The following is a 14,294-nucleotide window of genomic DNA, read 5'->3' as shown; positions in this document are numbered from 1 at the left end:
TCTGCATCAGCCGTTGGAACGTTGCAGGACTGTTGCAAAGACCAAAAGGCATTCTTGTGTACTCGAACAAGCCAAAGGGGGTTGTGAAGGCCGTCTTTTCAATGTCTCGCTCCTCCATTGCCACCTGATGGTAACCTGAAGCAAGATCGAGCACACTCAGGAATTTAGCCCCGCCCAGCGTCTGCAGGGTCTCATCAATCCTCGGGAGAGGGAAGGAGTTCTTCACGGTGACAGTATTCAACTGACGATAGTCGACGCAGAGTCTTATTGACTGATCCTTCTTCCGCACAACCACTATTGGAGCGGACCAAGGACTGGAACTCTCACGAACAATGCCAGCCTCCATCAATTTCTGTATATGAGCCCGTACTTCTTGATATTGGGAAGGAGGAAGTGATCGGTAGCGTTGATGGATCGGGGGAGCATCCCCTGTCTCTATTCGGTGTCGAACAGCATCTGTGTACCCTAAGTCTCCCTCCCCTCTGGCGAACACATCATCAAATCTATACAGAAGGGTACGAAATTTGTTGAGTTGCTGCCCCGTCAATTTTGCATCAATCTTTACTTCAGTTGTTGGCGGGTCTGAGTTGGATTGCCCACATGCTGGGGTGACATCGTGGCAGACGGGACTCATTGGGGTCTCTCCAGATTTGTTCATCGGGACCTCCTCTACAACGTCTCCATGATAAAGGGTACCCAAACAACTGCGTTCTGGCAGAAGAACATCCTGCTCACTGTCATTCATCAGCACCACAGCCAGTTTTCCCAAGGAAACAGTCACCAATCCTCTCACCACCTGAACACCCCGCGGGAGGTTGGTACCTTCAAACGGTTCGAGAACTGCTTTGTACTCAACATCTCCTGGTGCTCTCCGTGCAGACGCCTCTGCAACAACAGCGTGCTGGGCAGGGACTAGCAGAGGGGGTCCTCTTTTCAAGTGCACCTTCCCAATGGCAGCTTGGACCTCGTTAAAAGCTTGACGCTTCCTAATGGCCTGCAGCGTCTTCTCCCACACTGGTTCAACGCCGTCCACTTGAAGTTTGCGGAGGTATCCCTGTCCATGACTGTCAATTAGTTTAGACCAACAGTCAGACAAAATGTTCATCCACACAATGCCTGGGGCATTAGAGGGACTAGCATTAGACCCTGCCTCTTGTATGACTAAAACGAGTCGGGATGGAACAGTCACTCCCAGCAAATGCACATCAGTCTCAAAACATCCTACATAGGGGATGTTTGCGCCATTAGCTGAGATGAGTCTGAATTTCTCTGGAATACTCTCAAGTTTCACACCCTCTGGTGCCAGGACGCTGTCAAAGTAGCCCTTGGTGATGGTAGTGACCATGGATCCTGTGTCCAATAAGCAAGAAACAGTCTGGTTTCCAAACTTCACATCAACTGCATAACAATCTGAGGCAGCACGTGCTTGAAAACCAGGTAAGTCATGATGAGTTGAGCCAGTTATTCCATTCCCCACTGTTTGGCTCCCAACAGTAGGATGTACTAGTTTCCCGAAGGACCCATGGCTCCTAATGGTGAAGGGGGTGGGGGGTTTGGGCGCGGCCGAGCAGAGTTGAGGCAATTCCTCGCAAAATGTCCGGGTTGGCCACACCTGAAGCATCTTGGAGTGGACTGAACTGGTGCAGTATACGGGTTGTCAACGGCTCTCGGCTTTGGGAAGTTGGGGTAGTCTGTCTGGTGCCACCAAGGTCTGGGAGGTCGGCCCCCAGGCTGTGCCAAAAGGGCTTGGGGGGAAATCGGAGTAGGCAGTCTTTCAGCAGGTGGAATCCTCTCGGCGAGGGATTTCACAGATACCATGATTTCTTGCATCTGTTTCTCCAGTCGCTGGATTGCGTCAGGTTTCATCCCAGCCTCCATAGCCGATGAGGTACTTTGAAAGGCTGTAGTCTGCGCTCGGGCCCGTTCTCGTTCCTCCCGCTTTATGGCCCAGTCCTTCACTTCTCCGAAGGAGATAGATGGATTGCGATCGACAAAGTCTCTGCAGGAGTGCCTCAGCCCCTCTTGCTCGATGCCGTCTACGAACTGCTCTCGGATGATGGTGTCTGGATCTTTGTATAGTCCGGGGTCTCGCTTAAATAGTCGTTGGAACAGTCGTTGTAGCTCCACGCCAAACTGACGAATGGACTCACCACGCTGCTGTCGTCGTTCCAAACACCGCCGCTGCAACTCTCCACTTGTTAGGGTCTCCCCATATGACGTCGTTAGGTACTTCAAGGCCTCCTTTGTGGTTTTACCGGATGACAACAGTGACCGCACTTCAACTTTCGGACCACCCCGGAGTGAATCCAGTAGAAATTGGCCCCGCTGGTCTTCCGGGATGTGGTATCTCTCATAAGCGTGGTTCATTGCTGTCACAAAGTCATCAACGGGCACCGACTTTTCATCATCTCGTCCCTCGAATACCGGTAGTTTGCGCTCGGGTGCCATCACGACTTGGGATGGTTTGGCTACGAGCGCACGCAGGAGCTCCTCTGATGGGGACTCGGTATGGGGCGGTTCTGTTTTGATCTCGGCTCTGGTAAGCGGTGTGTACTCTACTACTTCCCATCCCCCCTCTGGCGGGAGAATGGCCCCATTCACAATTGGCAGAATCAGTTCATTGTCCTGGTCAATTTTGTGAATCAGCCCGGTTGCATCAGGGTAACACCCTTTCAGGCTTTGGAGAGGCAGACGCCCTTCAACCAGGCAAAATTTCCTCGCCTTTTCTTCTGTTAGTGACCGTACGCTGACGTGGGTTGCCATCTCGACGACTCTGAATTCAGTGACGGATCCTCAATCCCCCGCTGCTGGCAGACTGGCTGAAAAAAGAGATCCCACTTCTGACACTTGTGGGGGGGGGGCTGTTTGGTCAGCTGTGGTGATTTGGTAAAGAACACAGCAAACACCCAGGATTCGGATCTCTATATGTGATGTTTTATTTCAGCCACTGAAGTTGGTGTGCAGCGGACAGGCCTGAAGTTGGTGTGCAGCGGACAGGCCAACAGCGGAGGCGATGGCAACGTGAGGAATCAAAATAAAAAGAAAGAGAAAACAAAATAAATCAAGTATTCCCTGAATGTTAACTTAAGACAAAATGTATACATGTATAGTTTGAAAATCATCAGACCAGAACTTTGATGCAAGATAACGACAGATTAAATTTAGGAACCGTCAGGAAATTAATTACCCTGGTCAGTTTTCCTACTGGAATTTAATGAAAGCCTAATTTAGTTACCGTATATGGACTTACTTTACTGACTGCAATGACTAAGAGTTGACTCTGGTTGTCACTTGAGTCATTAATTAACATGTAAATTGAAATAAAGACTGTGAATCAATATTTCACAAGTACTCTCGGATTACTCTCTAATTACTGTGTTACCTTAGAGATAAAATCCAGCTTAATTAAAGTCCACATATTCTACACAAATCCAAGTTCCAATCATATTTATAAGTAGGGCACTCATGTTATAAATTCCCCAAGTACATGTTTGTTTACATGTGATAAATCTTCCTACATGTGCATTTACATGTACAATTTCATGTGACTAAAAGAACAGAAAAGCTTGTTTATATGTGTCAAGTCAAAATGAATAAACCTTAGTACTAACTTCACTGAAGATCCATATGATTTCAACAACTTTAATACAAGAATAACAACAATAGTTTTCAGTCATGGCATCGTCAATTTTGGGCATGAGATACATGTACATGTATACGAACTATTCTGAACGTACCGCAAGAGGGCTTCCATTTGTTCATCGATCGAAAAGTTACAGAAAAGTTTGACCTAAATTACCCATTTAAATATCCCTTTAAACGTTACCAAAGTTGTCCCACAATTGCTATATTCCACCAAAAGTATGATTATCTAAATTAAATGGAATTTACAGTTAACAAAATAGAGAAATTTACCTGAAGTTGGTGTGCAGCGGACAGGCCAACAGCGGAGGCGATGGCAACGTGAGGAATGCCAAGGCCGACGCAAGGTGGCGCTGTTGCCGCACACCGTTAAACTTACAAGTGCATCGTAACTTACAAGTACGTCCGACATCCCTCACAAGTCGGAAGGGTGAAAAAAAGAAGGTCTTGAAAAACAAAACGGGCTAACAGCCATATTTCATGGTGGGGTTTCGATAATTTATGAATTTTCTTAATCAACTTTATGGTCTTTGGGTGCAGGACATTTCATCTTTCAACCCTACGAGTCCCCTGAAAACTTCGCAATGTACGCAAACAATTTGTGGTTTCCTGCGCGTAACAGAATGAGTGACAACGCTGGTTTCATTCTCTCCGTTAATAATACGTGCGTTGCACGCGGGAACCAGCCGTATCTGGCGCGCGCGATATGAATTGTTTACTTTTGTACAAGGGATGTTAATATACATGTACAGTGTACATGTATGCGTACACGTAAGTGTATGCACGGATTACCATCGGGATTTTTCTGTTTAATTTTTCTTTTAATAATGAGTTTTAAATTTCATACGGATGCTTTGGGGAAAATCTGCAGAATCTGTTCCAATCGTATAAAAAGTAAGTTTGAAGCAAACAAGAAACCAGGCTCAGAATGTAAGTGACTACAGCAAAGAAATTAGCAGCATTTATGGACTTAGTACATGGAATGATTCTCCAGACCAACACCCATCAACAGTGTGTGAAAAGTGTTGCAGAAAACTGAGACATTACCGGGCTGGAACACGGACCTACGACGAACACACGCTAGGAACGACGCAAAATATACAAAAAGATTGGCCGAAACATTCAAGAACTGGAGTGTGTTTTGTTTGTAATTTGGTTCTTGAACAATCAAAAGGAGGACCGAGACCGAAACCCAAATCTGGCAGGAAATGTGCCTTGTCAACATCTACTTTGCCGTTTTCATCAACAACGGCTTTGGATATTTTTCAGCACTTGTACAGTACTGATGACTCTTTTGAGACTGAAATACCCGGCAGTTTTGAAATTATCGGCCACCAATGGGAGGAAGGTCTCTTCACATGCGGTGTATGTCTCTGTATTCTAGGGAGACCTTCGGTCCAGACGCCATGTCAGCATAACTTTTGCGCCAAGTGTTTGTCACTTTGTTTCAAGCATGCTAAGTCTATGACAATCAATTGTCCTAACTGTGCATACGAAGCAAATTTTCACAGCATCACACTGAGCCCCAGAGTACTCACAGTCCAACTGAACAATCTGAATGTGGTGTGTATGACTTGCCAGAACAATGTGCTTAAACACACATGTTCAACATGCACACGAGTGGGTAATAATCATGCTGCACAGGTGTCTACAAGTACATCACAATGTTCAACAAGCCACACAACTTCCCCAGAACCCCCTGATCATGATCCCCTGAACCCCCAAGAGTGCTGCACACTTGTTGAAAACGTTGGCGAAAACCCATGTCGTTGGGAAGCCCATACCGTCAGAAATAGAAGCGGCTACAGACAAATGGGTGTGGTTGAAACTACAATCTGACGCAGATGGCACAGCAAAAATTCAAACTGGTGGCCGGGTAAGGATAATGTTTTCAACCTTTAGACATCCACATTATAGTGTACTTTGTTTAGGAAAACCTGTTTAAACATTCATATACAAATACTACATTGCACGTTTCACATGTCAAATTATTATCTCATACTGTCCATTATTGCATTTATTATGTAGATGTATAATACTTCCAGACTTTACAAACCTTGCTTTAATTATATCAATAAATATTATGTATACGCATCTCATAAAATTAAGAGGCTTTCAGGGCACTTTAAAAAAAAATAGAGGTTTTAATTTATAAATATATTAATATGTGTATAAGACTTAAAAACAGCTGTTTATAGAAATAAATCAATTTAGTTTTTGAAAGACATGATGATTTTGATGTTAAATTACAAAACAAATGATGCATTCACCCTACTTCAGCCGGCTTACATACAACGAGTGACAAAACCATCAAAGTCCAGTGATGAAGTAACGCGGTCATACAAGAGACAACGCACAGCATCAATTGCAGCATTCAGGCAAAGTATTAGCAAGGGGTCAACTGCTGTGCAGCATGCTGATGAGGTTCGAGCACTGCCTGCCAACGACAAAGCTGAGCTTGCTAAGTATTGCAAGCACAAGCCCATATCAGCAAACACAGCTCTGGCCATGATGCGTGATTGTCATCTAGCATGGGAGCACCTAAGAAAGCTTAGACGGTATGAATTATTCAATGCAATACGTACACAACTACACATCGTACACAACTACATGTACACATACGTGTATTCAATTTCTTTTACGTTTTCCCCCTTCAATACTGGACTTACAATTCTGACACTGATAAAATTTAAACAAAATTTCATAAATTTACCCTTTTCTGCAGATACTTTCCTGATACCTTTCAGATTAGTTCCGAACGCAAGATGCGACAAACGAGGGACGCGCTCCTTAAGGACAATCTGCGGGGTACGATGGTACAAGTATTATATCACAGCTCCACAGCCGATGGCATTAAAGGGATTGCTACAAAAACTGTTCCCTTTGTTTATGTCAACGACTTATGCGTCATGGTGACTGATTATATTGAACGCTTGAACATGTAAATAACATGTAATTAAAATTAAATGTCTAGCAACTCTACAACTTAAACTGTTCTTAAGGACATTGCAAATAAAATTCATGGGAACAACAGAAATTACATGAATCAGTGCAGATGTGCAATGTACACTATTGGGTAAATAAGTACTTTATGTTGTTTCAAAAGAAGCACATTAATTTTAACCAAGTGATTTTTTTGTGGTAGGGTTAAATGACCATGCATGTGAAAGTCATGAAATGACTGCATTCTGCCCTGGTTAATATGGAATCTGAATGTGGGTTTATTTTTCTCCTTTCTAGCACTGGCCTCCTTACATGGCACGACGGCCTAATACCACATGACGAGGTGTGGGTAAAAATTGGCGGGGATAAGGGTGGCGACACCTTCAAAATGGAGTTCCAGATTGTCAATGTGGAAAAGCCAAAACTCACTGGAGAACACAGTAGTTTTTGCTTGCTTTGAAGGGAATGACTCCCTTGCAAACTTGCAGAACACCCTCCCCCCATTTTGGACCAAGTTGCAGCACTGTCAACAACAAAGTGGCGGTAGGTGAACACAAATTTAGGAAATATGCCTTCATAATAATTTAGCATATAGGCACATCTTTGTACTCTTTAAACCACCAACCCACAATTGCATTAATTTCTTCATTTCAGAAATCACTCAATCCGTTTGCTCTGCTATGGAGACTACGAGCTGTTGACAAAACTATACGGCATCAATGGTTGCAATGGTAAGGGCTTTAATTCGAACAAATATTAAGATGCAAATTTACAGGACATACAACTACAACATTCAACTCGAGTACAAAACTGTACATGTACAGTGTACATACATGTATTAACATGCATGCATGATAACATGCAATTCATACGTATATTCATGTACATGTACACATTGAGCATGTAAGTCGAAACTAATTACATGTACATGTATATGTACATGTATTTAACAGGTACACATGTACTTGTATGTTTGCAAGCATTGCTTTATCATTACCCCCTTTTTTAATTTACATGTAGCAAGACACTGCTGTGTATATTGTACGGCTAGGTAAGAGGATATGCAGCAGCCGGAACATGAGAGAGACCCTTCCAAACAAAGGACACTGCAACTCCTCAATGAACATCACGAGGCATTCACTGCGGATGGAGCCAGAAAACAGAGATCTAAAGACGTGTCTTTCAGTGTCGTGAACCAGCCAATGTTGCAAATTGAAATAGACCATGTAAGTTCAATTCTAAATGCCAGAGGGACAGTGAAGTAAGTTAAACTCTCATATTGAAATAGCTTGCTCACAAACGTATCAGTACATGTACACTTCCCACTGTTTTCCTACTACATGTAGTATTTATATTACTTGATGTCATCTTTGCAATTGTACAGGTAGTCGTTCCAAGCCTGCACATCTCTCTTGGAGTATTCAAAAAGATCTTTGATCTTTTTGAGAGTGCCTGTCATGACCTTGATGTTCAACTCCTCAAACTAAGGGCTGAAAATGATGAAATGGAGGAAGATCCGGTCACCGAGCTATCCAATTATGCAGCATAAATATCAGCAGAAAACAAACGGCTGGAAAATGGAGCACAGCAGCTTGCTGATAAACGTGCAGCCCTTGAAGATCTGGAAGAGGAGCTCCCACTGCACGTGCTTCAAAACAATGACACTGAAATTGATGGGCAATTCCAAGAGTTAGCAAATGATGCCTTTACACTCCGTGCTGAAATCCAGGAGTTGGTGCGTACCCTGTGTACATCTTTACACTGCAGATGCAGAACATCATTACTTGCAATGCACTTTCACACATGTATTTGTTTTTCACTGAACTCAGACCATTCCATGTGCATTTATGGATTTCATGTATTCCTTTCACACAGGAACATGACGCTGATAAGGCGGAGCTAGAGTACGCCTCGGGGCCTGTTGCAAGCACCCTGGACAAGGTTTTGTCAACATTCAAAGTTCAGCGCCAGGCCTATCATGGCAAATCATTTGTTGGCAATCACGTGCACAGATGTTGCAAGGTACATATCCATATTTTCAACTTTAGCATTGTAGCAATGATAGTCCATGATGTGCTATTTTTATGCCAGTGGCCCACATTTTCCACCACATTTATCATTTCAGCCCGAGGTCATTGAAATGTTGACAAGTATGCCAAAGCAGCAGGTCGAGAAGCACATCACTGATGACATCCCCCTGGCTGCACAGGAACGACTGCGACGTCAAGCAGCAACTACAGGACACAACTTTAAGGAAGTGTTCTTGAAGTTTGCTGATGCTCACCGAGGCATGAACCATTCCAATCAGATGACCACTGGAGACATTTGTCGACTGGGTATGATCACATTTCTACCATTGGGCTACCATTGAGATGCATGTAGATGAATAAAAATTGAATTAATTTCAGTTATCTTCTCCCTTTCCAGATGTGTGTATCAAGGAATTCATGCGGTCCTATCGCGAAATGTTTCCATCCCAAAATGTCACGCCAAAACTACATCTACTTGAGTGCCATGTTGTGCCGCAAATCTCCAGGTTCAGGGTTGGCTTGGGGATGCTGAATGAGCAAGGAGGAGAGCTGCTACACACAGAATTGAATAGAACGGGACGAATTGTACATGGCATCCGGGACGATCTCCAGAAACTGCTCTCTATAATGAAGCGACATCACACCAGCACCACTCCGGAGATTCGGGCCAGCGTCCTGAAGACCTGCAAACGGAAGTCCAAAAAAGGGGAAGAATGAAAAAAAAAAATCAGTGCAAGTTACACTTTTGTCGACCTGGCCCAGAAAAAAATAGTAACGTTTCTACAATCTGTATTTTAGGGAACAGAAACAAAGTCATAACTTACGAAAACTAAATTGATCGCAAATGAGCATGCAGTACACATATTTCACACACACATGTGTTTTGAGTGTGTATACATGTGTACGTATTAAGTATTAATAGTGTACAGCACAATGTCTTTTCTAAAATGAAAGGGAAGTCAGAATTTGTTACCAGGTGTGATGATGAAGTCCCAGGTGAGGCCCTCAGTAGTCCCTCAGCAATAAGAAGTTATAATGTACCGCAAACAAACTTGAATAAAAAAGAATACAATGTACATTCCATTTAATAGCTTTATAAATGTATACATATTTACTATTTGCTTGTGGATGATGGATTGATGGATAATCAGATAGTGCAGTCTTTGTGGATTCAACACGGAGCTGATACAGTGTAAATTCCAAGACTGTACACGTGCATAGATGAATATTTTACACTGTTGTATATGTATAGCGGAATAATGAATGACTGTCATATTACTTGACTTTGAAAGACATTCATGACTTAATGTAGTTTTCATCATTTTGTCACATGATACATCATTTTTTGGTTTCTGTGTCCTGAACAATATTTTATGCTGGTCTTTGACAAATTAGGCCCTACATCAGTACATGTAAACTGTTATTGTTAATTAAACGTAAACCATGCCTTTCATTGCATTGAGTTTTAACATTAATCTGACCAGAAAAAAAATACGTAGACCTACAAAACAACATGTAGCTCTCCCATTGACCATGTGAAAGTATAGGCTACAAACAAACCCTAAATGTTAGCTTGATATAAACATCTTCCCATGTCATGCATGTCACGAGCTCGGTGCGCTGGAAATCTCAAGCAGCTCAACGTTAATCACTGTAATTTGCAATGTGAAACAAAATGCACGTACTAGTAATTAGGGCCTATAAGGAATCTATTAAGTATTATAATGTATTGTAGGCCTAGGCCCGTAAGGTAGGCCTAAAAAGCCGTGTAAATATAAATTTGATGCAACTTTGACCATGTTGACGGAGGGAAATATGCTATTCATTTTTCATGTTTTTATTTTACATGTATGATGTTTGGATCCCGAGTTGAAGGTTTAATAAACTGTGATTAGGGTGACTGAAAGCATGCCCGACCGAAAATGAATGTCAACACATAGGCTTATTGCCGACCATGCTACATACTACATAGGCCTACACAGCGATTGGGATTTAATTCACGTGGTTGCAAAACTGCAACTTCGCCCCAATGTATCGTAACAGTCTCCCCGCCTAGGAGGGGGCGAACGTGCAACGACCAACGAAATTCCATGGCCAACTTCACAACGATTATCCCGCAACAAAATAAAATGTCCTGCACTTACCACTTGTGTTATTGTAGAAAGCAACATCTAAAATGTTCACACCGAAGGCTGGAAGGACTTCTTAGCCCGTTTTCATTTAAAAATATGAGTTCTTTCTGACCGTTTCTTGAGAACCGTTAGTAACAAGGCGCGAACAAAACCATGTGACTACGCACTTGAATCAGCGTAAACAGCGTACGCACACTTAAAAAAAAAATCCTTGTGGGGTCAGAAAAATTATTATTCATGATGATAACCTCAATGAATATGAATGTTGTGCCGTTGGATTCTATAATACTGGTGTTTTTGAAAGGCTGCGCACTTTCGTCAACGGTCAGCGCGTAAACGAAGCGTCATGCATAAACATAATGACGTCAACACACGGCCGGAGAGTTTGAACGACAGAGGGCGCACTTTATTAACGGGCGAAACAGCCGTGCGCTGGGCAAAATCTCAATGCGCTTCCCTGTCACGCGCATTTTGCTTGCATCACCCTCAGATAGTGTGGTCAGAGCTGTCTTTCTTTCGCTATGATGGAGTGCATTTGTCGTCTCTTGGGTCGCAAATTTTTAGCTCCAATCTCCACCATTGCATTTTGGCACATATGTAGGAACCTTTATAGGTCTCCCACTTTTTAATTTGGTGTTATGAAAGCACAGTACTTTGAATTCTAGTGTTGACGTGTTATTTGTGTGGTCATAGGGCTTACTGTCTGCCTTTCCTTGGTGGGCGCGCGCTGCTGTGCGCGTGGCATTTTTTTTGAGGTGCAGACAGCCAGTAACCCCCCATTTTAAAAATTCAAAATAAAATAACTGACATGGAGCTAGACACAAATTGGTATTTGTTCTGAATAATGATCATAAATGTTAAGTGAAGAAGACATAGTGCTAGAACGTTTCAAAAGACTATGCTGCTCCTGACTGAATGTACAACATCAGTGGGACCACATCTGCACTCAGAAATTACTTGTAAAATTAACATAATGATGTTAATGATTTCGTATTATTGTAGGGGGGGCAGGTGCGCCCACTTTGTTTCTGGCCAGGTGCGCCCATTTTGTATATTGGGCCAGGTGCGCCCATTTTGTATATTGGGCCAGGTGCGCCCATTTGGTATATTGGGCCAGGTGCGCCCATTTTGTATACATGTTTGGGGCCAGGTGCGCCCACTTAATTTTTATGACAATGTGAGACCGGTATGCCAAGAAAACAATTCGGTATCCGGCAAAAATGAATAAAAACGTTCTTTGGCTGTGGCCAACATTCACATAAAATCTGGTGTCAGGTTGTGTTTCCTTGTGAGTCTGAGTATAATCAACAAATATCAAGTACAAAAATTCATCTACAGGAATATCATGGGCCAATTCAGGTGCGAATTGTAGCCAGCCATAATTAAATTACTTTTGCATGTAAAAAGCATGGTGTAACTACATTACATTAGAATGCACAGTTTTACATGTATGCACAGGGGCCTTGTTTTGTCAAATTTGTGTGCACTATGCAGCTGAAAGATGCATATATTTTGTATTACTATTTGTATATTTGAGGAATTTACTGCTCGTTTATTCCGATTTTACTGTTGGAAACCTCAGGTGTCGTACTGATGTGATGACGTCTCATGATGGCCATCAACCTCCCAAAATCATCTTTCATGCCATGTACTACTCGGCCAGTTCTGTTGAAGTCACAGTGGATGAGCTCGCCACCTTGCTCATTAAGCAGCCCAAAACCAGCTCTGAAGTGGCGCAGTTGATCAACCGCATGATCCTCCAGCAGATGGAGCTTTGGTGTGACATTTTGACTCGGGAAGAGTCCCCGATAGCTGCTTAAGAGCTCCTGAATGGTCACTTCTGCAAAATGAAGGAATGAATTGAATTTTGTTGATGAGAGTGAGTGGGTATAATATTTGTGCTCATCATAGCTTTAAAAAATCATTTACTGAATGTGTGTATAAACTGTAAAATGCATTTACCAATACAATGGATGTCACTGTCAGTGACAGCAAGGGGTGGTTGATGCCTTTGTGCACATCTGCAAATTTGAGGAAAATATCCTCAAACTTTTCCTGGATGGTTGCAGCTTTCCTCCTTAGTCTATCTAGTGCTGCTAAAGGCATGTTGTCTGTCAGGTGCTTCTCGATGACTTTGGATGGAGTTTTTGTGAGGGCCTCTATCACTTTAGGCTTAAGAAAAATTGAAGAAAAGTACATTTCAAATGTTCCAATTTTTTTTTCAAGTCCAACACAATTTGCATATAAGTTAAACAATGTTGTTACAATACAAGTATGTGTAAATTCGTTTTTTTTTCTTACCTCACAGCACTTGTGGACGTGGTTACCCACAAAGGCCTTTCTGTGGTATGCCTGTCGCTGAACCTTGAACGTGTGGAGCACCTTATCAAAAGAGCTAGCCACAGGCCCAGTTGCATATGAGAGCTGTGATGTTTCAGCCTCCTTTTCCTATGTGACACAAATGTAAGAATGATTTACAGCATAATTTTGTTCGTCTAATTGTAGCATTGTAATGGCTTTCATACAGGTGCAATTGTGATTCTTTACATCTGGAATGGCCTCCCTGCTGCCAAAATGAATGAAACCATGCTCTAATGCCCTTGGACATGGCAACATTCTTGGCAGCTTGAAAGAGTAAATGATGTACAAGTGTAGCCTGTGTGTTGACGTTTCTATTCAGTAATCAGTAATGTGGTACATGTATGTAGCCTGCTTCTTAAAGTGTTCCCTTTTCTTTGTTTAGCAGCCGTTTTGCCAAAAAACATCGAGGAAAACAAGTTATTTAAACTATACCAAATTCTGAATGTCATTCCGGAGCTTGAAGGCTAGAGAGGCAGCATCACGGAACCTGTCATCTATCTCTTCCATCTCATTTTGCAGGACGTAGAGTGGAAAATCTTCTTTAGCACTTTCAAGCGCAGACCTCTTGTCATCAAGTTGCTCTTGGATTTTACTGAGCCTCTCTATTTTCATTGGCAACTTGGTCATCAAAGTTGGTCAAATCCGAGTTGTCCTGAGCCTTGACACGAAGATGGAACAATTCCAGATCAAGACCATGGCAGTCTCTCTCAAAAAGATCGTACAGCTTCTTGAAGACGCCAAGTGAAATGTGCAACCTAAAAGGATTTAAGATTTTTGAACCAATATTACATTTCATAACATTTCTTTATGAAGGGACTGTGCAAGAAGAGGCCATGTGGTTAAACATGCAAAGTACATGTCCATGTACCGTACCAGGATATGTGGTAAGGAACATGGTAATAAAAGCTGTGGAGTCAGGGTGTATAGTGTGTTGTCAGTCAGTATGGCAAAAAGAAAGATTCACAACTGTACTTGCAATGCATAGATAAATTTGGCATTCTTCTTATACATTTTGTTAATATTTTTTTTCATCTTTATAATATTCTTGGATAGTTATTAAATTAACTTACATGGTCAATTGTCAACATTAGAAAGTAGTAAAAACTATGTAGTTAAAAACTGCTTCATAGTTCATGTGGGTACAAAGGATCGTTGACAGTTTAAGCAACTTTGTGCATAATGTTTA

General features: G+C 42.3%; 3 protein-coding genes and 1 long non-coding RNA gene across 4 annotated transcripts; 2 read left to right on the top strand and 2 right to left on the bottom strand.

Moving 5' to 3' along the window:
• Positions 1–1,114: 1,114 nt before the first annotated feature.
• On the bottom strand, positions 1,115–4,056 carry LOC119733960. Its single transcript, XM_038207333.1, has 2 exons — positions 3,916–4,056; positions 1,115–2,947 (listed from the first exon to the last, which is right to left on the bottom strand). The coding sequence occupies exon 2, from the start codon at positions 2,761–2,763 to the stop codon at positions 1,504–1,506; it is 1,260 nt and encodes a 419-aa protein (XP_038063261.1). The 5' UTR covers positions 2,764–2,947; positions 3,916–4,056; the 3' UTR covers positions 1,115–1,503.
• Positions 4,057–6,951: 2,895 nt separating this feature from the next.
• LOC119733745 lies at positions 6,952–7,633 on the top strand. Its single transcript, XR_005271961.1, has 3 exons — positions 6,952–7,128; positions 7,240–7,316; positions 7,606–7,633. It is a non-coding gene; the product is annotated as an uncharacterized LOC119733745 (long non-coding RNA).
• Positions 7,634–8,138: 505 nt separating this feature from the next.
• On the top strand, positions 8,139–10,418 carry LOC119733744. The gene is made up of 4 exons (XM_038207119.1): positions 8,139–8,320; positions 8,461–8,607; positions 8,711–8,921; positions 9,013–10,418. Exons 3-4 carry the CDS (start codon positions 8,726–8,728, stop codon positions 9,330–9,332), a joined length of 516 nt encoding a protein of 171 aa, XP_038063047.1. The 5' UTR covers positions 8,139–8,320; positions 8,461–8,607; positions 8,711–8,725; the 3' UTR covers positions 9,333–10,418.
• Positions 10,419–12,581: 2,163 nt separating this feature from the next.
• Positions 12,582–13,615, bottom strand: LOC119733731. The gene is made up of 4 exons (XM_038207110.1): positions 13,541–13,615; positions 13,049–13,195; positions 12,710–12,919; positions 12,582–12,587 (listed from the first exon to the last, which is right to left on the bottom strand). The coding sequence occupies exons 1-4, from the start codon at positions 13,613–13,615 to the stop codon at positions 12,582–12,584; spliced, it is 438 nt and encodes a 145-aa protein (XP_038063038.1).
• Between the last annotated feature and the right edge of the window lie 679 nt (positions 13,616–14,294).

This window comes from Patiria miniata, unplaced genomic scaffold (genome assembly GCF_015706575.1).
Source record: "Patiria miniata isolate m_02_andy unplaced genomic scaffold, ASM1570657v1 HiC_scaffold_26, whole genome shotgun sequence".
NCBI lineage: Eukaryota > Metazoa > Echinodermata > Asteroidea > Valvatida > Asterinidae > Patiria > Patiria miniata.
Note: the sequence above shows the minus strand (reverse complement) of the source record. Positions and strands in the feature narration are given on the sequence as shown.